This window comes from Lithobates pipiens, unplaced genomic scaffold, assembly GCF_037356315.1.
Source record: "Lithobates pipiens isolate NorthernLeopardFrog02 unplaced genomic scaffold, aLitPip1_a1.2 Scaffold_25, whole genome shotgun sequence".
Classification (NCBI taxonomy): domain Eukaryota; kingdom Metazoa; phylum Chordata; class Amphibia; order Anura; family Ranidae; genus Lithobates; species Lithobates pipiens.
Window position 1 is genome coordinate 187,958,364 of NW_027507787.1, and position 24,610 is coordinate 187,982,973.

General features: G+C 41.2%; 1 protein-coding gene across 2 annotated transcripts in view; it reads right to left on the reverse strand.

Annotated features, from left to right (window-relative positions):
* Positions 1-892: 892 nt before the first annotated feature.
* Positions 893-24,610, reverse strand: part of SLF2 (SMC5/6 complex localization factor 2) — a 74,489-nt gene continuing 50,771 nt past the window's right edge. The window contains exons 17-20 of one of the 2 annotated variants that reach the window (XM_077455313.1): positions 15,729-15,806; positions 8,731-8,817; positions 7,839-7,907; positions 893-4,984 (exon numbers count right to left, since the gene is read on the reverse strand). In XM_077455313.1, coding sequence (XP_077311439.1) covers positions 4,874-4,984; positions 7,839-7,907; positions 8,731-8,817; positions 15,729-15,806 — 345 coding nt within the window. In that variant the 3' untranslated portion in view covers positions 893-4,873. The remainder of the gene's footprint in view (positions 4,985-7,838; positions 7,908-8,730; positions 8,818-15,728; positions 15,807-24,610) is intronic. The other variant, XM_077455314.1, reaches the window with a different exon arrangement.

Below are 24,610 nucleotides of genomic sequence, written 5' to 3' on the forward strand. Positions count from 1 at the left end.
ATATACTGAAACAGAGCATGATCCCTTTTCTTCAGAGACAGGGCAGTATTCCAACATAATAACAACCCCAAACACACCTCCAAAATGACCACTGCCTTACTAAAGAAGCTGAAAGTAAAAGGTGATGGACTGGCCAAGCAGGGCTCCAAACCTAAACCTTATTGAGCATCTGTGGGGCATCCTCAAACAGAAGGCGGAGGAACGCAAGGTCTCCAACATCCACTAGCTCTGTGATATCATGGGGAGCAGTGGAAGAGGACTCCAGAGGCAACCTGTGAAGCTCTGGTGAACTCCATGCCCAAGAGGGTTAAGGCAGTGCTAGAAAATAATGGTGGTCACACAATATTGTGACACATTGGGCCCAATTTGGACATTTTCACTTAGGGGTTTAATCACTTTTGTTGCCAGCCGTTTAGACATTAATGGCTGTGTTGAGTTATTTTGAGGGGACAACAAATTTACACTGTTATACAAGCTGTACACTCACTACTTTACATTGGAGAAAAGTGTCATTTTTTCAGTGTTGTTTCATAGAAAGATAATAAAATATTTATTAAAAAAATAAAATTATATATATATATATATATATATATTTATATATATATATATATATATATATATATATATATATATATATATATATATATCACACACAAATATAGCTTAAATCTAACATATTTATGGTACCATACTTTATAGACAGTAGGCATGATATTTTTTACTTTTGTTCTTCAAACTATGAATGCAGTAAAGATTCTCAAAGTGTACTTCTAAGCATTACAGTGTACTTCCCAAGCATATTGCCAAGCACAGTATGTGGTCTGTCATTCCCACGATTCAATTTTTAATAAATAGAATAATAAAACAAAAACATGGTACTTTTATATATTAATTTTTATATAAAATAACCAATATACAAACATATGACAGACTGCAGAATTTTTAGAACAAAGTTTAAATATACAAACAGAAAAAAATATATACAAACAAAAAGATGGTCCTTCCAGAGCTTATACAAAGTTTACAATCTAAAAAAATCGTAAAGTGGTTAAGCAGAAAAAAAAGCTGTTAAGATGTGATTTTTCTCAAATATGAAGTATGATCAATATGTGTTATATATAAAAGACTCCATTCACACTTCATAATTTGAAAAGTTGGATTCCAATTTGCTTGGCGATGGCTTTTGGGTGCTATACATTCTAAATGCCACCCCAAATTTGGTGCGATTTTGCTGTGATGGTCGTGCCACAGAATTGTATTGCAATCGCAGGAGCTTCTTCTGGGCAAACGCACATAGGGCAGCTCATTGAAGTGAATGGGCTGCCCTATGCGAGACACTTGGAAATGCGTGTAAATTGCCCAATCATGAGTGGGAATGCAAGCTCACTATATGAAAAGCGTGAATGGGGGCTTAAGGCTGGTCCAGGCAAAGATACAGCTCTTTTACTGTCTGTGGACATTTAATTTGTTTCTATGCACTGCAGTCGAGCTGTGGTTGATAGAAACACAGACAGGAACAAAATGTGCAGGTGAACTGCGGGGCAGAAAACTGTAGACTTGTAAGATTTCCTGTACCACAGCCCACCCAAAGGCTGAATTTAAGGTGAAATAGGACACATAAAAACAATGTTTTTTGTGTGCCCTTGCAGACATCTGTTTTTCTAGTGCCAAAAAATGCAGATCTCTGCACAAGTGTTAACATTCCCTATTATAAGTGGAGTTCCTAGGTTGCTGGCAGTTCATATTATCCAGCTGTGTACACAGAATGACAGGTGGAATGCCTACCACAAGTGTGAATGATGAATACACCAGCTCTGGTGACAGTGGCGTGAAAACCTACAAGAGCTTTTATAAAATGCTTTCAGGCTATTTATGTGATTTATTGTAGCATTAATTTAGCTATTACTTCAAAAATGTTTAATTTGAGTTTCATAAAAATGACACCTTTCAGGAAAATATGCGAGACACACAAATTGCCAGAGTAAAGCTGGGTACACACTGAGAAAAAATTCCATATGAGGCACAATCGTTCCAGTTTCTTATTGTGTGTACACAACTTTCAACATCTGATTCAGACTTTCCAAACTAAACTTCCAATAAACTTCTAAATTTTGCTCGTACGTGAACAGAACCAGAGTTTTGTTTAACGTGTAAGGTTTTCGTATGAAGATATTCAGATACGAAAGGCTGTGCATGATCAAAAAAAAAAGCCTTTGTCGTATGAGAATTTTCATACATTTCCATCTTTGTTTTCAACTTGCTTTGAAACATGAAGGAAAACTGGACAATCGTTGACCCAATTTTCTTATAGTGTGTACCCACCTTAAGTTCTATAAATGGCTCCAAACAGGGGCCGGTATCAGTGCCTGAAAAACTACTTTTTGGCCACAATACAACAAAACTCCCTTTCTTTGTGTAAGATTGTGGAGGTTGTGACGTCTCCAATGAAAACACATTGTATTCATAAAAAAAAGGGGGAGGGGGGGCAAAGAATTAAAGGTCAGTGTGGCAGGACCTGAAGTGCAAGCCGTTCAATGTAGTAACTACAGTGATTTTTAGTTTTCACAGTTGTTCATCGGGTATGAGATATGCATACTTACGTTGGTCCAATCTGGACCAATACAAGTATTCAGTTAAGATCAAACAAGAAACTCACCCAAGCTCTACTGCAATGTTGGAAAATATATGAGCCAAGTGTCGGTGCTCAGGCTGTCACATCCAATGAAAATCCATAAAGTCAAGGATCCGGCAACACCAACTGTTCTCGTTATTCAATTTTATTCAAACACTACAGCAGTTGCAACATTGTGAAATGCATTTCACGATGTTGCAACTGCTGTAGTGCTTGAATAAAATTGAATAATGAGAAGCATTCATGTTGCCGGATCCTTGACGTTATACAATTAAGATCATACCTGGAATTCAGCCTTAAAATTATGCCAGATGATTATAGTTTGGAAACACTCTTTAAGCCCTTGAAGCAGTATTAAACCAAAATGTATTATATTGCAGCTTACCAATCCTTACTTCGATGTTATGGCTGCATCAGTTTTCTTTTTTTTGGCCCTTTTCCCTGTTTTCATCTGGTGATCTGCCCTGTAATACACCTCCTGCCTGTATTAGTGGGACACAACTCTCCAAAAATGAGCATGGAAGGATATATCAGACAGCAGCATTGTCAGTCTGGGAGGGTAGCGTTAAATATATTAGCAAATTTCAATGCACTAACAAAGTGAAGACAAAGTCCAGCTCAGCAAAGTGTTTTTTCCCCCCCTTTGCCATAAAGGTAATAAAATGAGTAATAAAAGAGGATCATTTTAATCACCCATGCCACTGTTAAGTGGTTTGTCTCATCCATTTAAACAGATACATTCTGCTGTAGAGCTTGACCTTGTGAAAAACCGACCTACCGGTCAGATCACTAGAAATAAAACAGAAGTAAAAAGGCCCAAAAAAAAAAAAGGAAGCTAAAGCCATCACGTCTAAGAATTGGAGGGCTGCAATATAACAAATGTTTGCTTTTGGGTTCATTACTGCTTTAACTATTCCATAATCCTATTTCACAAAACACACAATTTTCCCCCATACACTTTCTGTACAAAAAAACCTATTTACTTAGCAAAATAAACTTTGGAATTAAATACACAAGCAGCATTTTCCACCATTGTAATTTACCTCTATGAAGTAATAGCAGGATTCTTTAGAGAAAGGGTCTCAAACTGGCAGCCCTCCAACTTTTGCAAAACTACAAGTCCCATGAGGCATTGCAAAACTGACAGTTACAAGCATGACTCCCACAGGCAGAGGCATGATGGGACTTGTAGTCTTGCAACAGCTGGAGGGATGCCAGTTTTAGACCCCTGCTTTAGAGTGTTTTAATACATAAATGTGAACTTAGCTCTTGGACGCGCCCCCTCCTAACTGCCCTATCACACTGAACGGCGGCTTGGATAAGCAACCAAGAGCTTATGCGCCCAAGCCAGCATAAACTAGGAAGCAAATTTTAGCATGCCTCTGATTTTAGGAACCTCTAGCACTTTGAACACTACATGCAGGCTCAGGAAGTGGCTCTACAATGAATCCAGCCACATGTTTGCTTTAGGGGTCACTTCCATGATAATTTTTTCAACTGCTATAAATGCTTTTCTGCTGACATGGCTCATGCACCTGTGTTTAGGCAGTGCTTATAATGTTATTTCCCATATTGGATAGGGCTAAGGCTTCTTAGAGTAACTGAATTCTAAGGTTACATGCCCACAGGCTTTGGCCTAATGCAATGGCTGCCGATTCCTGCTGCAGTTTTTGCCACCTGTCAGCGACTAGCAGGGGTCACTGAGAAAATATACTTTAATGTCTGTTTGGCGGCAGCCTTAACTATCCGTGGCTGTTGGCACAGCTAGCGATCACCACAGGTAATCGCTGGCTGTCTGAACAGCCAAGGGTAGCTGTGGCCACCGCCGACCCGTTAAGTTTATGGGCTAGGCGGCCGTAGCTAGCCGCTCACAGGTGGCAAGAACAGCAGCAGGAATCAGCAGATTATTGGCACTGCCATTCGTGCCAGCCGAAATCGCTTGTGCGAATGTATCCTTAAATCCTTCATATGACTGCACAAGAAATCAAATATAACGGCTGAAATCTGATTGCCATGGGAATCATTGCCACTTTTAAAATTCTATTAATGCAATATCAATTCCTACTTTTAATTACCTCTAGTTGGTTTGTTACCTTATTGATGCACTATTCTGCTTTGTTATTATATGACACCTTCATATAACGCCTATAGTAATTATGGAACACATATATACAGTTAAACTGAGCATGGCCAACGCAGTTAGATTCTGAGATCTAAGAAAACAGTGCTTTATGCATCATTTTAGTCTGACATGTTTATCGGTTTCCCTGGAGAAGCTTCATCAACACTTTCCTGTGAACTTGGAGGGCTTGAGCTTTCACACGCTGGCTTCCAATATTCATGAAGTTTCCCCTGTATTGAAGCAAAGCAGATAGTTAGAAGGAAACATAGTAATATAAAAAGAATCAAACAGCAACCTTTAGTGCTCATTTACACTTGCTTCAACATGCTTTTTTTTGGTGTGTTTTTGATGCTGCGATGATTTTTTTTTTTATAGCTTTAATGATGATTTTTTTTTTTAAACTTTAATGAAGCTTGGCAATTGTTTATAGCGCAAAAAAACCCCCAAAAAACCCCCCCAAAAAAAAAGAAAAAAAAAAAAAAAAAAAAGCAGAGGTGATCAAATACCACCAAAAGAAAACTGTGGGAAAAAAAATATGTCAAAATTTGGGTAGTGTTGCAAAACCGTGTAAATTGTCAGTTAAAGTAATGCAGTGTCGTATCCCAAAAAAAGCTGTTGTCATGAAGGGGGGTAAATCTTCCAGAGGTCAAGTGGTTAAAACTGATGTGAGCCTCTTCAGTGTTAGCTTCTCCTAAGTATGTACCAAGTTTTTGTTTTTTGTGTGTCTTGATGCCTTGACTTTGGTTTTAAATATGTATATTATTCCAAGGGAATCTATCACAAAGTAAAATTTCCATTTAGAATTCCTTTATTGCAATCTCACAACTGCATATTAGTTCCAGGGCAGTGAAATTAAATTATTTGGCTTATCTGCTGATGAGGTTAATAGCAGATGCAAAAAAGTAAAGCTGTCATTAAACATTTTGCTTTTGTACATCAGCCACAGCGGGGGGCGAGGGTTATTACATATTATCCCAACTAGCATGTAAATATGATGTGCCAACTGCTGTACAGAGGTCGCTTCCACACGCCCCCCCCAATAGTGTGGCTCCCAGCCTTGTTTTCCCGGCTCCACTGTCCCACCTTAAGGCCATTTACACATGGGCTCAGAAGTAAATGGGAGGAGGTCGATGAACATTGTTTCCTTGGTTTTGTCTAGCTGGAATGAATACAGAAGTGACGCATTATGTCAATTCCTGGTTCAACTGTTATCCCAGCTCTGGTGGACAAAGAAATGAATGGTGTACAATATGGGCTCCATTAGCTTCAGTGGAAGGAAGGCGAGACATCAGGAGTCTAACAAACCGCTAATTTCTCATTAAATTGAACCTAGCAAAATGCTATTACAAGGGGCCTTTGGTTCCCTATTTAATAAAAATAAAAGTGAAAAAGGGGTAAAATATTAAAGTCATAATCAAGTACTTGATCCCCAAACTTTACCCCCACAACATTTTTGAGCCTGTCCTGCCCCCAGGCGCACACACACACAGTGCTGTGAAAAAGTATTTGCCTCCTTCCCCGATTTTTTTTTTTGCATATTTATCACACTTAAATGATTCAGATCAAACAAACTTAATTATTACACAAAAAAACCCAAGTAAATCCAAGATGTAGTTTTTAAATTAATTTATTAAGGGAAAAAAGCTGTTTAAACTTGCCTGGCCCTATGTGAAAAATTAATTGCCCCCTCCCATGCTGATTCACGAATGAACTGTGATTAACCACAATTTTTTGGAAAGTTGAGTTAAAATTTCACTTGCCAAGCCCAGGCCTAATTACTACCAGACCTGTTGAATCAAGAAATCACATAGATAGACTGTCTGACAAAGTGAAGCACGTTAACCGATCACAAAAAGCCACACATCAAGCCGCAATCTAAAAAAAATTCAAGAACAGATTAGAAACAAAGTAATGTACATCGGTCTAGGAAGGGTTTCAAAGCCCTTTCTAAGGCTTTGGAACTCCAGTGAACCACGGGGAGAGCCATTATCCCACAAGTGGAGATAACTTAGAACAGTGGTGAACCTTCCCAGGAGTGACCAGCCTACAAAAATTACTCCAAGAGCATGACGACTACTCATCCAGGAGGTCATAAAAGAACCTAGAACAACATCTAAAAACACCTCTGCAGCCGCACATGCTGAAATGAGAGAAATAATTCTAGGGCCATTTACATTTAACCCTAAACTGATAATCTGTGAGGGCTTTAAAAGTTTTGCTTATGGAAAATTTCAAATACCAAAATTAGTTGTCATTTCATGGGCGAGCAAAATTTTAAGACTTGATGTTTGGTATGTATTTTTCTTTAAAAAAAACTTGTGTGGTGTCCATTTAACTGGTGCAACATCATCTTTTATATTTTTTTTCTTACTGAAAATGTAGGCCTAATTAACCATTGTGCTAATATTGTTTGCCATAAAAGTTTAGAACCAGCGCCATTTTATTCTCTAAGTTTTTTGTTGGCAGAAAATATATATGGTTTGGGGGGGGGTTTAAACAAATTTTCACACCAAAATTTTTTTACACATATGTGAAAAAAAAAAAAAAAAAAAAGACAGGCAGCAAAAAAAGTTACATTTAGAACGAGCCCTATGAATTGAGGCCTTCTATCAGGGGCTTCTAAGTCAGCTGTTTTTCTGTGCCAAGTACCTTCTAAGCCTGGGTTCACACTATTGTGAACAGACATCGCATGTGATGCACACCACATTGCGGTGCCGATCACATGCAATGTCTGTGCAATGCGAGTTGTATAGATCAGCTCGCATTGGAATCACGCGAAAAAAGGTGCAGGAATCTTTTTTTTTACCCCCCACACTGGCATAGGATCGCATGGATGTTCACACCCATGTGATCCGATTCCTGTCTGAGTTCACAGTTAGCACTGCAATCTGCAAACTGATCTAGGGGTGTCATTAACTTTGTATTGACAGGCGCAGCAGTTTGCAGAGGGCAGTGTGAACTGGAATCGTGCTGGTTACCGCATCATGTGTGTGAATCCAGACTTAAAGTCAATGCCACAACCAATTTCTCCAGGTAGAGAAGTTATCAAATCTGTAAAAAAAAAAAATCTGACATGCACTGTACCTGACTTGGTCTAGAGTAAAGCAGTAGTTCTTGCCACCTGCCATGTATTCTGGCCACTAGATCTTTTACCTGAAAGAAAACGTGGCAAATTTAATGAAACACTTTAGATATACACCGCCATCAACCACCATCTGGTTGTGCACCAGCTATTGTTGCCACCTGAATCTCTACACAATCGTTCACCTGTGTGTATGGAGAGTATTTTCATGGTATGTATATCTATGACAGCTTGCCAGTGTGAAGATCTGGATCACTGCTGTGCTTTGCCTTCTCTCTGGAGCCTTGGAGGAGGAATTTTCTATGCGTCTACCTACATTTTAAAGTGTAATTGGAAATTGTCTTTTCTAGCTTCTAATATCACTAACACCATCCTGCACTCTGTGCTTGTTCTTCCATTTGTGTCAGCTTATTTTTTTCCCGATTATGGAGTTGCGGTTGTTGTGCTGCATGACCCTGGAGAGATTACAGTACTTGGCATTCAGCCATCATATTTTCCTGGTGACTATATAAAAGAACTGCCTATGGACTTTTAAAATCTTGTCATATTCGATTACATATATATTTTTCTATATTGTGGCCCTAGGTGTTTTCTCATCATTTGTGCTACAGAAGAATTTTTTTTTTATCCCCTCTAGTGGCTGACTTTCACTATATTCTAAGATAATATACATTTTTATGATTACTAGAAAAAGAAAAAAAAAAAAAAAAAAGTACACACATTTTATGACACTATGTATACTATTTCACTAGTACAACAAAAAAGTACCACAACAATCATAAAAAACAAAAAGACAGTTTGGTAAGCACTAATGTAACTGTATGTTTAGATCAAGTAGCAGTGTTGCATTCGTATCACAGCTATATGCCATGTCTGTTGGCAAATAGAAAGTACCTTTGTTCTGTAGAAAAATCTTGCATCTTCACGGATATCACTCTTTACGTGCTTCTCTAACTCCGAGCATAATTTCACAAGGTATTTCTGCAAACGATATATGCAAGTGATGAATCATTTAAAAACACTAACTGGTAATGAAAAAATTACAAACCTACCATTTCGCATATACAGCGGGTAAAATAAGTATTGAACACGTCACCATTTTTCTAGGTAGTTATATTTCTAAAAGTGCTATTGACATGAAATGTTCACGACATGTCAGTAACAACCCATGCAATCCAGACATACAAAGATACCAAAACAAAAGTTCAGAAATGAAGTTATGTGTAATAAAATGAAATGAAACAGGGAAAAGGGTATTGAACACATGAAGAAAGGGAGGTGTAAAAAGGCACGGAAAGCCAAGACACCAGCTGGGAATCTATCAGTAATTAGCAATCCTGCCCCAGTGCAAATTAATATCAGCTGGTTCAGTCTCAACTGATGGCCTATAAAAAGGTGTCTCATTACCAAGGTGTCAAACAAGAATCATCTCATAATGGGTAAAAACAAAGAGCTCTCTCAAGACCTTTGCAACCTTATTGTTGCAAAACATACTGATGGCATTGGTTACAGAAGGGTTTTTAAACTTGTGTTTAAGTGTAAATAACCTAATTTCACCATAACCTGGCCACAACCAGGTGCTCCTCGCAAGATTTCTGACAGAGGAGTAAAAATAATCAGAAGAGCCAATGACCACTTGTGGAGAGCATCAGAAAGAGTTGGAATTAACATGTACAAACATTTCAAAGAAAACAATCTATGAAAAGAACTAAAGATTGGAGTTCATAGAAGAGGCCTGCGGAAGTTTTAAGGTTTGAAGACTTTATGTGGAAGAACGGACCAAAATCACATTTGAGCAATGCATGCAAATATAGTTTCTCCACACAGGAGGTGTCTTGAAGCTGTCATTAGCAACAAAGGATTTTGTACAAAGTATCAAATGTATAGCGTGTTCAATACTTTTTACTGTGTCATTCCATTTTATGCAGCAAACTTTAAACAAGCTTCAATATGCTTTTTCTTCAGCAATGGAGTCTTGCGTGGCGAGTGTGCATATTGGCCATGGTGGTTGAGTGCATTACTTATGGTTTTCTTTGAAACAATTGTACCTGCTACTTCCAGGTCTTTCTGAAGCCCTCCACAAGTGGTCTTTGGGTATTGGACAACTCTTCTGATAATTCTTTTCAATCCTCTGTCAGAAATCTTGCAGGGAGCACCTGGTCATGGCCAATATATGGTGAAAGTATGTTCTTTTCACCACCGGAATATGGGCCCAACAGTGATCACTGGAACATTCAGAAGTTTAGAAATCCTTCTGTAACTAATGCCATCAGTATGTTTTGCAACAATAAGGTTGTAAAGGTCTTGAGAGAGCGCTTTGCTTTCCATCATAAGAGGTTTCTTGTGCGATACCTTGGTAATGAAACCCCTTTTTATACACCATAAGTTGAGACTGAACCAGCGGATATTAATTTCAGCTGGTGTCTTGGCTTTCCATGCCTTTTTACACCTCCCTTTCTTCAGGTGTTCAATACTTTTTCCCTGTGCCATTCCATTTTATTACACATAACTTGATTTCTGAACTTAAATTGTTTTTCAGTTTCTTTGCATGGGTCGTTACCGACATGGGGTGAAAATATCACGTCAATAGCACCTTTAGAAATAAATTTACCTAGAAAAATGGTGACGTGTTCAATACTAATTTTACCCGACACGTTGCCTTGAGAAAAATTATTTTATAAATGCTGTTGCTATAAATGCATCCTGAAATATATCAGTGGACCTGGCTAGAAGTCAAAGCTAAGTTTAACACAAACCTTTACTGGAAAATCAATGGTGGCTGCCATTACCAATCTTTCTGAAGATACTAGTTGTCAGAGTTCCCCGCCATCAGAATACACTTATCAGCACTGCAGACTATAGCCTGTAGCAATGAGCAAGAGGAAATTTTCCAGCAGGGTGGTTGTACAGATGTCATTGGGTGGATGGAATTCTGTTCAACCACAGTGCCCATACATGGATCGGTCCCTGATGAACTGGTCTAATTTACCAGGCATCTACCAGCAATTTAAGATTGGCACTCTTAATGAGACCTTTATCAGGTTTTTCTTTCCATCTCTCAACACAATGCTTTCCTCTCTTCTACTCTTTAATTTGGGTGGCTGATGCCTCCCCTCCCCTGATTAATACAGGGCCAGAGGGTTTATTTAAACCAAATGGAAACTAGATGTTCTCAAAGCCTTACAGCAAGGGTGAAAGATTTCAGTACAAGGGGAAAAGTCCAAAATAAAGATATATATTTTTTTTAAACGTGCATGGGTTGCTCTAAATTTATAATCTTTTAAAGGGTCATTCACATGGGTGCTGAGGCCCACAGCATGCATTAGCTGCATGCACACAGCCTATGCAGAGCAAAGAAGAGGCAGCAGCTGTACAGACACACTCGCACATCTGAGATTGACAGGAATGCAGGGGTGGCTGCACTGCTCCCAATGCACATTTTGTTCAGGGCTATGCACCCATCCCTGCATGCCAGTCGCAAGTGGGTGTGTGCTTGAGTCTACAGCCACTGCATCTCCACTGCCCTACATAAGCTGTCTGTATGCAGTACCATGATGATCTAGGTGCACATTAGAGCTGCACAATTAATCGTCAAGAATCGTTAAGAATAGTTATCGCAATCTTGACTAAAGCGTTTTACAATTTTCTATGCAAAGAATTCTCTCTGCTCTTCTGAAGCCGCAGCCTTCAAAAGAAAGGAAGAGAAAAAAACGGGCAGTCTGCCAAGAATCAAAACATTCTTTATCAGTTGAACCAAGTATAAACATTGTAACAATTGTGTTACAAGACTGTGTGTAAGTGAAAAAAAAAGTTTAACCACTTAAACACTAAACCTTTGCTGGTTTCAAGTTAATTTTTTTTCTTTTTATGCTATAAAATAACTTAGAACCCCCAAACACACACATATTTTTAGTAGACACCCTAGAGAATAAAATGGTGGTTGCTGCAATATTTTATGTCACACTGTATTTGCGCAGCGGTCTTTCAAATGCAATTTATAAAAGAAAAAATACTTTAAAGGAATAAAATATAAAAAAAAAAAGTAACCCCCCCCCACACACACACACACACACTAGTAAAGTTAGCTTATTTAAAAAAAAAATTGTATAATGTGAAAGATTTTACGTTGTGAGAATCATGGTCATATATATACACACACACACACACACACACACATACATACACACAGGGCCGCTGATAGGCCAGTACATCTGGCCCTGCTGTACTGGGCCTGACCAGCAGGGGGATCGGGCAACCTGAACTACAAAAAGTTCTATGTATAAGAAAAAAAAAAGTTCCTCCTCCACCGATCCCCATAAATAACGCTATCAGCAGATAACCACCTCCACCAGCATCCCCCCGGTCGGTACAGTTTTTTTTATTTTTTTTTTATTTGTGCTCTACGCTGTGTATGCGGCTGCAGTGGGGGGGGGGGGGGGGATGACGACTCTTTCTTCTATTTCGGGCGCGGAGGAATACATCACGCTCCGCACACCACACAAGTCCCGGCCAGCATTAGCATAGAAAGGTTATGTTGCGGAGTGATATTCCCAATCCTCTCTCTCTCTACACGTGACTAACAAGAAGCAGAGAGAGCAGGGGCCGGGTGATCGAGTCGAGATCTGGAAGTTGTGGACAAGGTGAGGTGTGTATTCATGAGGCCTAAAAGATGACACAAAACTGGACTGACCTGCTTTTGTGTCATACTCAGTGATTAGAATCCTGTATTTTAAAAATCTTAAGCAATTTTGTACTTTAAAAATGTTGAACATTACATTACATTTCACTATTCTCTGTATACTGAATATGACTTGGTTATAATCTATGATATAACCTATGGCAGATCATGCATGGCAGTCCCAGTGGTGTAGTTGCACAGGCTAGGGAGAAGCAATGGGTTGTTTATTATGTCTGATCACCTAGCTATGATAAGAATTTAGTAGAGAAAAAAAAAGGGTCAGAAAATATAAAAACGCCCACGGTTTTAACACTAGGTACATGCTTGTGTTGATGTCCCTTTCAATTTTAAAAGTTGCTACTTGGATTTTGTTTCTTTATTTTTAAATTAGATTAAATAATAGAATACGGAAAAATTCAATAATTTGTTCATCACGCCAGGTTCGGTAGAACTGTGTTGGGTATCTATTCCAGCACAGTCCCACTGCTGTCCCACCGCAAAATGCCTTGTCTTCTAGCAGGCTAGTTCATACCATCATGTTGTGGTGAAGTGAGCTGAGCTATCTACAGTAAACTATCTTTAATGAGACCTGGCTTGTTGTTTTTTTCAACCTTTGTCATTTGTTTAATCTCCCTAATTTTTTCAAAATACCATTTTATTTATTCATTAATGGTTTGTATTACATATAGATATTAACAAGGTCTGTTCTCATCTGAAAACAGTATTTCTTTTGGATAATCAAACCTATAACTGGCTGGAGAAAAACAAATATCACTTGTAGACAAACCTACACCTTGTTTCAAGACGGGGTCTGGAGGAGGGACTAGGGGCGGGGCCAGGCTGGAGCTGAAGGGGGCTCCGTCAGGTAGGCTGTACGGGGCCCCATGATTTCTATCAGCGGCCCTGCATACACACACACACACCACATGTAGCACGATGCGTGCCTCAGCACCTGTGTGAATGAGCCCTAAAAAGGACATAGTTTACCAATATTGCAGAAGAAAATATATAAAAATGCTTTCGTATAAAAAATACTTTAATATATTAAAGTATTTTTTATACGAAAGCATTTTTATATATTTTCTTCTGCAATATTGGTAAACTATGTCCTTTTTAGGGCTCATTCACACAGGTGCTGAGGCACGCAGCATGCTACATGTGGTGTGTATGTAATTAATTATATATATATATATATATATATATATATATATATATATATATATATATATATATATATATATATATATATATATATATATATATATATATATATATATATATATAAAAAAAAAACTTACTACAGTTAAAGAAACCTTGTCCCCAGATCCCATCCTCCTTTAAAGAAAATTGTAAATTCAGCTTGCAGACTTGTTTAATGTGTTTGAAAGTCTTCCCTTGTGGTCAATATAAAGCAGAGGGCTATCACATTGGATTTGCAGCCAGTGTTGTCACTACATAGAATACATGAGTAATCCTTAGGTACAGTATTTCAGTCCTAGGTGGTTTCCATACCAGTGTATAAGTATGGTCTTTTAGGCCCCTTTCACACTTGTGAAACTTCTCCTGTGGCTTGGGACTGCAAAGTCGTATGACAAGTCATACCCCATGATTCCCATCCATATCTGTGAGACTTCAAAAGTAGTCCTTGTATTACTTTGGTCCAACTTTGATGCGTGTTGAGGTCCATAGACCAAAAAGTTTACACAAGCATTCCCTTAAATCACGGCAAAATAGCTTAATTTTCAAGTCTTGGCAGTGTGAAAGGGGCCTCGGACCCCTTCCACATTACCACAACTTAAAAGTTGTGTGATTTTTCCACGATTTCACTGGATGCCTGTGTAAACTTGGTCTATGGACCTCAGCTTGCATCAAAGTCAGACCAAAGTAGTACAGTCAGGGACTATTTTGAAGTCACACAGATATGAATGGCACTCATTGGAAATCATGGAGTACAACTTTTCATGCGACTTTACAGTCCCAAGTCGCAGGACAAGTCACACAAGCGTGAAAGGGGCCTCAGACTGAATTCACACAGTGAAGCGACAGGCATTTTACTGCATCTTAAAACGTGCCCCCACAAGGACAACCAGAAAATAATTGCGTTCTGTGTGAATGGGCCCTTACTGCTCCTCCCAGCAACACACTCCTGCTGTCAGCCAGAGTGTAAATCTCAGTACACACCGGACAAAAATAGGCTGGTTCAGCAGGAACTGGTCAACTTTTGGTCCATGTATAACGACTGGCTTCTGTTGAACAGGCATGCTAGAAAACCAGCATTCGCTCAGTATTCACAGCCAATGGCTGCATGCACTGAACAGTGTATTCTGGTGAAATACAATGTGTCTCAGTGAGAGAGATCCCTGCATCAACATCGTTTGTGTTGATGCAGGGATCTGTCTGGTTATTTTTGTCCAACCCACTGCTTGAACAAAATGAACTGTGTGTGTGTACCCATTTTAAGACAACAGGATGCTCGAGGTAGACCATACGTTATGCAACCACGGTTTGAAGGAAAGAATATTGCTTTATTCCCCCATCAAAAGTCAGCGTTGATGGGGAATTCCCAGCCATCAGAATACAATGAATGAAAAAAACCTGGCAGGCTGGTTGTACTGAAGTCGATCAAAAGATCAACTTCAGTACAACCAGCCTGGCCATAGATGGATCAAAATGTGGCTGTTTCATGTTGAACTGGCCAAAATTCGATTAGTCTAAGACTGGCTTTAGAGGCAGCCACACAGCAGTAACATAGGGGCAGGAGGCGGAGAGCAAAAGCAGCAGATAGATCCCTCTCTGTGCCAGCCCTGACACTCCCAGAAGTCTCAGATCCAGAAGACAGACGGGACAGAATAATGAGATATTACATGATGAACATATTATGATCTAATACTGAAATTATTTAAAATAGAATTTAAGATCTGATGGCAGGGTCTCCTAAAGACTGGCATCCCCAACCACCAAATACCTTGGTTTGGTTAATGTGGATTATGGGTTTCTTGGGTATCGCTTTTGCACTTTCTAAAACCATATCTAACATTAAAAAAAAGTACCAATCATACAATGTATACAATAGTTCATTGCACATGCTTGAACCCCCCCCCCCCCAAAAATGTAACCATAAGACTGACAGCTATTTATTTCCTGCTTGGATAGTTCTTTACAGTCAATATTGTTAAAGAAAATAGTGTACTTTTGCAGAGAAGAATCCACTTACTCTCTGAAAGGAAAGAGGTTCATCTGAGCTGCTTGCATCGTTGACCAAATGTAAAAGACTGAAAGTCAAATAATATGCCTGAAAGAAACAAAAACGTGAAAAAATTTAAAATAAGATTTGTATGCTTACTATGAAATCTTTTTCTTAAAGTCCATTGAGGGAAAAAGGATTGTAGAATAGCCCATGACATGTGGGTTATACTATAAAAATAACAATAGGATAAACTCGTGCTTAGACCACCCAGCGCAGCAGCGCCAAACCTAGTCAGACCACTGGACCTAATAAATAATCAGGTGAGATTATCTCTATAGTTTCATATGCATAAAAAAACATTTTGGATTAAGGCACATTTTGGTTATTATTTTGTTTTTTATTCATATAGGTGTCTGATCAAGATTTTTTTGTGGCACCTTGAGTATTTGACTGCACATTCACATATATGAAAGATGTGGGTGGTTATACTGGCACCTAGAGGTGGTTTGAAAAAAAAAAAAAAAAAATGTTAAGCTAGTACCTGTAAAACCCAAATCTCCAACAGCCATGCCACGGTTTAGTGAGCAAGCAGTACATAAAGCTAATACCAGAGGGGCAGGATCCCATCAGATTTTGTGCTCACCATAAAAAATCTCTGCGTTCAATGAAGGACACAGCCAGATATTTAGATGGTGACCAATAGGTTATTATGCCACCTGCAGGAGTAGGATGCTACGAAAAAAAAAAAAAAAAAACACCCTAGTGACCCCTGCCGATGGCTACTAAACCACTCCATCTGCAACACACAGCTCAGTTAGTAGCCAACAGTTAATAGAGACAACAACCGAGACCTAAAAATCACTCAAGATATCAGATGTCCTTCAATGAATGCAGAGAAAAGGATTTTAAAGGTGTGTACAAAAAACAAAAAAATCAAATTTTCTCTTAAATCAATGTCTGCAAAAATTTGCAGCCAAAACTAGCATCTATAGAAGCAGCATCAACTCTGCAGAACTTGGTGAAAATGGACAGAAAACCATCTAGCCGCCTTGCAAACCTAAGAAGGCACAATAATGAGAAGCCCAGGATATGCTCAAAGCCCTGGTCGAACGAGCAGGAATGGGAAAAGACAAACCGGAAACACAGTCTGACAAGTCCACTTGGAAATGGTCATATGTCCCTTTCTTGGACCATCTGCAACTACAAACAAGGAATCCATCTTCTGTACAGACGCAGAAGAATTCAGTAGACCTTAATGACCTCAACTACATCCAAATAATGACGCCTCACTTTCTTAGGATAGGAGGCAGGGGCGTAACTATAGGGGGTGCAGCAGTCGCGAACGCAACTGGGCCCTGTGCTGCAGGGGGCCCATGCAGCCCCCTCTACATATGGCCGGCAGCAGCATAGGCAGCTAGGGGTACCAGTGCACCATGCACACGAGGTGGAGTGTGACTAGCAGAGCTCCATACTCGACTATCGCACTGGCTGCTCTTTAGTTGTGCATTCCCCAAATAACCTGTGTCCTCGGCCGGCTCCTCAGAGTACCCCTCTCCTGCTCCATGCATTGCCGCTCAGTCCGATGTCTGTTCTCCCCAGCCAGAGTCCCCCCCCCCCCCCCCCGAGTCCGGCCCACACTGCACTGCATACTTCTCCCGGGTAAATAAACTTTAAGCACACAGATGCAGTGCAGCCCTATGAGAGCCGGCTCCCGGAGGACACTACAGGCTTGTCTGCCAGCCCCCCTCCTCCCCCGTCATACACAGATGATGAAAGGTCTTTCTGGGAGATATGCTGATCACCCGTCCAGCACACTGGATGGAGCCCAGGCCAACATTGATGAGTGCGTGGCCTGCAGCTTGGTGAGGGTGAGTGAGAGGTACCCATCCCCCACACACCACTACATACCACCTCCATCTCCCCCTGGGGACAGGGGCCCCTTCTCATGTGGGGATAGGGACCCCCATCTCCCCTGGGGACCCCTTCTCACCTGGGGGCAGTAACTTCATCTGCCCTGGAGAAAAGGACCTCATCTCTTCTGGGGACGGGGACCCCATCCTGCCTAGGGACAGTCCCCCAATGGGGCACCCAAAAAAAAAACTACTGATGCCAGTGGTGGAACTATGGGGCTCACAAAGGTCATACCTGTGACCATGCCCTGGAGTTCCACCGTCGGACTCAGAGGGAAGGGCCCTGGCTGGGGTTCAGGGGGGCCCTTCATGGTTTCTTGCATCGGGGCCCTGAAGGTTCTAGTTACGCCACTGATAGGAGGGATTAGGACACAGAGAATGCAAAACAATGTTCTCATTCAAACTAAATGCTTATGCAACTTTCAGCAGGAAAGACAACTTGGACTTGGTTTTGTCAACTTGTTTTGTCTGGACCCGATGGCCTGGGAGCGCAGTAAAGACTGCCTTGATGAGGAACCAGATACTGGAACAGCAAAACCTCCAAAAGGGCCAGATGCTTGCCCCTTTTCTTAAGTGGCAAGGGGGGAACTCTTTCAGCCAGAGATCTTTTGAATACAATTATCCAAGTCCTCTTCTGTGGGCTTTTCACCCACAGAATCCTGCACATGTGAATACATACTAGAATAAAACTAGATACCTGTTAAATCGTGTTCTTCGGGGCTTCTACCGCAAAACACAAGGCTTGGGCAACTCAGTTAACCCTCACTAGTTTGCCTCCACATGTGCCAGGTTCCACTCACCAACCACTAAATGCATTCCTTTAAGCTTTGGAAAACGCCAGTGACTGTCACTGTATCTTGGACAATAGATTCCGCCTGGGCAAAAGGAACTTTTAACAGTGCCTCTAATCTCGTCAGCCTAATATGGCTGGTTGCAGTTAGGGTTCTCAAGCTGTGCGGAGGAAAAACCTGCAAATTTAGGCCTAAAGGCTAAAATGAAGAACAAGTTATTAGAGATTGGGTCACAGCAGATCATTCCACTGCACTGGATATAGAGAACACTGCAGCTAACTGATTCAATATATGTGGACTGGGAAATGTCACTGGCAGATTTCAGTGAGAAAGGTCAGAGACCAGAGAACCTTCAAATACTAATAAACTGGCTTGTGTTTAGGGATTCTAAAACTGTGCTGAGGGAATACCTATACAGGTAAGCCAAAAGGCTACAATAATGAGTAACTGTTCAGAGATTGGTTTAAAATGATGTCGCAGACCTTTGAGACAAAACACCCTGCGACTAACAGGCGTGACAAATTTCACAATGACTGGAAAGCGCCAGTGGCAGACATGTAAAGGAGGGGCACAGGGGAAGTAACCACACCATTACTATTCTGGAGAGTTGTGGTAAGGGCTTGCCAAAGTAGCTCCAAGGAAAAAGCCATAAACGTAAGCCCAAAAGCTGTACTAGAAAATTAGTTTCTAGAGTCATGGCATATATATATATGCTTCACAATAGCTGTGGACACTAAAACACTTTGCAGCTGATTGACGCAGTACAAAATGTCTGGACAGCACCACTGGCAGAGCTGAAAGTCCAGCTTATTCATTGGGTTTTAGAGACCGAGTCAAAGCCTAAACTGTGCCATTGCCCTCAACTCAAAGAGCTCTGTGGCTAACACAGTACCCAAAGTCCTAAGAAGCACCACTGGCAGAGCCCAGGGTAGCCCAGCAGGGTTCAGACATGGCCTCCAAGGCAGTGCCGAGCGTTAGCGGACACAGATAGCAGTTATAAGGAGAACAGCCCAAGCAGTGTATTTCGGGTCTTGATTGAAGTTATCAAAACATAAAATATCTACAATAAAATAAATACATTACCTGACGAAAAAGAAAAATATGCAAAAAAGCAAAAAACTGAGACATAACGGTTTAAAGTGGTGTTTTGGGGGGGTGGCTGAACTAATGTTTTTTGTCTTCCAGTGTCCAAACCTTCTGCATAGTTGTGGATTATGGTCTAGCTATGGGTGCGAAGAGGAAGATGACAATTGCTGCGGGCAATAATGGCACTGGATAAGGAGGCAGCAAGAAAGATCTGTCTGTTGCTTGTTGAATTGACTTCCGGGGTTACATTTTAATACATGCATGCACTGTCAATTTTATTTTTTTAAACTAGTTTTGATCGATTACACTACTAATCTTTTGAAAAACAATTGTTTTGGGGAAGAAAAAAAAATCCAAAATTGCGGTTCGTTTTTTCCATTAAAATTGCCATTTCGACATTTGAAAATTAGCCCACTAATGTTCTGAAAGTTTTGTTGAGCGTTTTATACGCTTTTTCAAATGCTTTTCTAACGGTGTATGGCCAGCATTAGTTTAGTGCCTTTGTACATTGAAGCATAGAGTTTTCAGTTTTTGGAAAATAAGCAAAAATAGGATTTTTGTACTCTCCGTAAAATCCTTTTCTCTGAAGTTCATTGACAAAAGCTAGATTTTTAATTTTTACTATTCATCACTCTCATACTGTCCAGGTCTCCCAGGCAACCTATTAATTTCTCTTTCGCTAATTGACTGACACAGCTCCTTTAAATCTTGACCTTAGGGTTATATCGCCACCTTCAGGAGAGGACTAGGCAGAACATGTAAAACATGTAAAAACAGCAAAACTGCACAGTACCGCCGGCTATGACCCCTCACTCTGCTTCTTGCAGCTCAGTTCGTCAAAAAGCAGTACAAACATAAATAGGAGGGGTGGGTGCTGTGTCAGTCAATGAACTTCAGAGAAAAGGATTTTACGGTGAGTACAAAAATCCTATTTTCTTTCATTCATTGATGGACACAGCTCTTTTAAATCTTGACCTTAGGGACGTCCCCAAGCAGTGTCAAAGACAAGGGGTGGAAACCACAATAAATAACTTTACCCACAACAAAGAGAAACTCCTCAACAGAGGAGTTGCCATCTTAAACGGCCGCCAGCAAAACCTGCGGTCAACATATGCATCTGAAAATCAACACAACAACCTTGTAACTTAAATGAAAGTGTGAATTGCAACCTTACAAAGCCGCCTGCAAAACCTTGAGGCCAAATCAAGCATCCGAAGATGCGCTCATGTCAACTTTGTAAAATTTTGTGAAAGTGTGAATGGACAACCAAGTCGTAGCCTTACATACCTGGGAGACAGACGCCTACGGCATGGCTCCTTACCCTTCCTGGGCTGTGGGAGCAACGTGCTCTTCCCACCAGTAACATTTTTAATAATGTCAAACAAGGCCCCAAATAGCTTCTCACCTTGAAAGGGCAAATCCGCCAATGCTTGTTAAGATGCCTGGACCGCAGACCAGCATTTCAGCCAAATCAGGCACCGTAGCACCACTGCTAATACTGATGCTCTAGAGAGCAGGGGGACCGTATCCAGTGCCACATCAGACATACTTAAGGCCATGCACCCACTGATCTGCCAGTTCTACACAGACCAGGGAAGTCTGTTGCTCCACCAATTCATGGTGCAACAACTTTGCCCGTTTAGTAAGTGTCTGCGACACCAAGGCCGTGGCCAACACAGGTCGTAACGCCGACCCCACCACCGTAAACATGGACCGGGCCACTACCTTGGCCCTCCTGTCGGCAGGAGTCCTATCGGAATCGTGGTTACTTATTCAACCTGGATACCCGGGGGTTCAACGACTGGAGGAGATGCCCCTTTTTTTCCCAGGAGGCTCTCCTTAAAAGGGTAACGCACTGCCATTCTTCTCAGGACTGAAAAGGCCCGTTGCAGGCTTCCCCATTCCTTGTAAATGGACTTATCAAAATAAGTCAAATACAGAAACACCTTAGGCACGCAGGCCGGTTTGCAGGACTGCCACCTCTGCAGATGCCCCTGCTGTATCCTGTATCTTCAGGGTATCCCGCACCGCTGTGATAAGTGCTCCTACTAGTGCTTGTTCCAGCGCTAACCTGGACACAGCCATCCTCACTGTCCAAATGGTCCTGGTCCGCATCCTCTGACAGGTCAGAACAGGGGCTGCCTGTCACAGCGAGCCCGAGTCTGAATCAGCTTTCCCCAGAAGACGGGGGGGTTTACACGCCACCTCCACCCCTGGCAACAAAGGACTCTGGGACCGCCAACAAAGCATCCCTAGGCACCGCATTTTATGCAGCTGAGCCGGTTGCAATAACAGGGATGTCTGGGATTAGAAGCGCCAGCTTCTGACGCTATACTGACCCTCACTCGCCTGCCACTACTCAGGGACCTAAAGCAAGGTACACAAAATCCCACCCTCCTAGCTGCTCGCAGACTGATGGGCCCCCCGCAGGACTCATCACCCTGACCAGGTACTGCGCTGTGCTTCCGCTATCCGCTCTGCCCTGTGACAGTCACGAGGTGTTCTGAGTAAAAACTGCGCTGTTCTGGAAGCATACAGCCATGAGCGCTAGAGGTAAACCACGCAGAGGCTACAAAAAAAATGGCCACCGGCTGTTCTAGCAAAAAAAAACTCCAAGGAAATGGCCGCCGAACCTTCTAGAAAATGTCTGACAGTAATACACTGACTAAGGCCACAGGAAAATGGCCGCAGACCGAGCAGTGGCCTTCCCTCATGGCAAACAGCCTGAACACCTCACTGTGGCCAGAAAAAACAGGGGGAAGAAGGAGCGGACCCCGACAGCCAGCGCAGCCCTCCCCCCGGCCAAGGCCTGGAGCCCCCACCCGGCCATGTACATGCACCACACCTCATGCCCAGTCTCACAGCAGCCACAGCATGGGGAGGAGGGAATGAGGGACAGGGAGAGAAAAAAGGTAGAGTGAGAGACCCCCTAGTCAACCACCCAGGGAATGCCCAGCTGCTCCATCCTGCTGAGGCAGGTGGAGCTGTACTTACCCCTCCTGTCGGGACTGCTTGACGCATTCCACCACAGACCCATCACCCAAGCAGTACGGGTGGCTGTCAGCCGCCGACACGGACCGCAGTGACCCGAAGCATATAGCTCACCGACCTCACCGACCTCCCCTGGACCGGAAAGCGTCATGTCGTGTCCGACCCAGCGTGTAGCTAGGGTCTGCTCACGCTCAATGGCCAGGCTGGGGAGACTACAAGGATCTATATTATCCAGCCTGTCACCCAGCCCGGCTGTTGATTGTAGAATTGCAGAAAAAATTTAATTTAAATTCCCAGGACCAATGGTTCCCTCAGGGAGCCAAGTCCTTCTACACTAGGCAGAAAAAAACTGAGCTGCAGGAAGCAGAGTGAGGGGGTTATAGCGAGTGGGACCGCCCCCCTGGGCGGTGCTGTGCAGTTTTGCTGTTTTTACATGTTTTACATGTTCTGCCTAGTCCTCTCCTGAAGGTGGCGATATAACCCTAAGGTCAAGATTTAAATGAGCTGTGTCTGTCAATGAACGAAAGAGAAATGAGCAGGTTGTTTGGGAGACCTGGGCAGGATGAGAGTGATTAACAGTAAAAATTAAAAAAAAATACCTAGCTTTTGTCAGATATATTCATCCAGCATGTAGTGCTCACCAAATTCTATCCACCAATTTAACCATTTCCCAAAAGAAAGCCCCAGTTAGAAATGTGATGGAGTCCTTAACCAACTGACGTCCAGAAGATTTACCCCGCCTTCATGACCAGGCCATTTTTTTGCTATACAACCCTGTTACTTTAACTGACAATTGCAGTGTCATGCAATGCTGTACCCAAATACAATTTGTATCATTTTCTTTTTACCCAGAAATAAAGCTTTCTTTTGGTGGTATTTGATCAACACTGCCTTTATTATTTTTTACGCTAGAAACAAAAAAAAGTGACAATTTTGCAGAAAAAAAACAAAACAATATTTTTTACATTCAGTTGTAAAACCTAAACTTTTTTTTTTTTTTTTTTTTTTACAAAATGGAATTTCTTCATAATTTTAGACAAACATGTATTATGCTACATGTTTTTGGTAAAGGAAAAAAAATAAAATAAAAAAAAGGAGAAGTGTACACTAACTGGTTTACGTGAACGTTATAGCGTCTACAATCTATGGTATACATTTATGGAATTAAAAAACAAACAAAAAAAAAAATACTGGTTAATAATTCCATAAATGTATACCATAGATTGTAGACGCTATAACGTCCAGTGTACACTGCTCCTTTTTTTTTTTTTTTTTTTTTTTTTTTTTTTAACACTAGTAGTGACAGCGATCAGCAACTTATAGCAGGACTGAGATATTGCTGCAGACAATCGTACACCAACACTTGACACTTTGGGGTAACAAGTGAAACTAATACATGGTCAGTGCTAAAAATATGCACCGTCAATGTACGAATGACAATGGCTGGGGAGGGGTTAAACATCTAGGTCGATTAATGGGTTACTTGTGTGCCTAGCCAGTGTTGCTGTGTACTATGGGAAAAGATGGATTTGTTCCCTGCTTTGCACGAACAAAATCCATCCCTTCCCCTTGAAAGAACGGAGATCTGCCTTGTTTAAATCTCAGGTCTATGTGTTTTACAGACGATCGGCGGGTGCCAGCGGACATCCAGTGCCCGGCATCTGCAGATCGGCTTCTGCTGTGAGTAATTACACCAAAAAAGTTTATAGGAAATCCCTAAAAAAATAAATAAAAAATAAATAAATAAAGGGAATTCCTTGGGGACCCCCAGGTCACCGGAATTAGTGTCCCGATTGGAAGATTTCCCCTCTATTACTTTTCTGGGGCCAACCCAAAATTTGGGATTTTCTTTACAGCTTGCTATCATAACAGTAAGCAGAACAGATAGATTGGGTGAATGTCCTTAACAGGGACACAGACACCAATAAAAACTGGCAGGGGTTGTAATCCCCGAAATATGAGGTTTTACCTTTTCCTGTTAAAAAATAAATAAAAAAAAGATTTTGCCTTAAGCTATACTTTAGTCAAAAACGTATAACATTCTGCTTTTTAAAATGTGCAATATATGCTACATTCAAGACATCCCTTGGTGTCCAGTGTGTTGATGTCAGCTCTCAACCCTCAAATAACT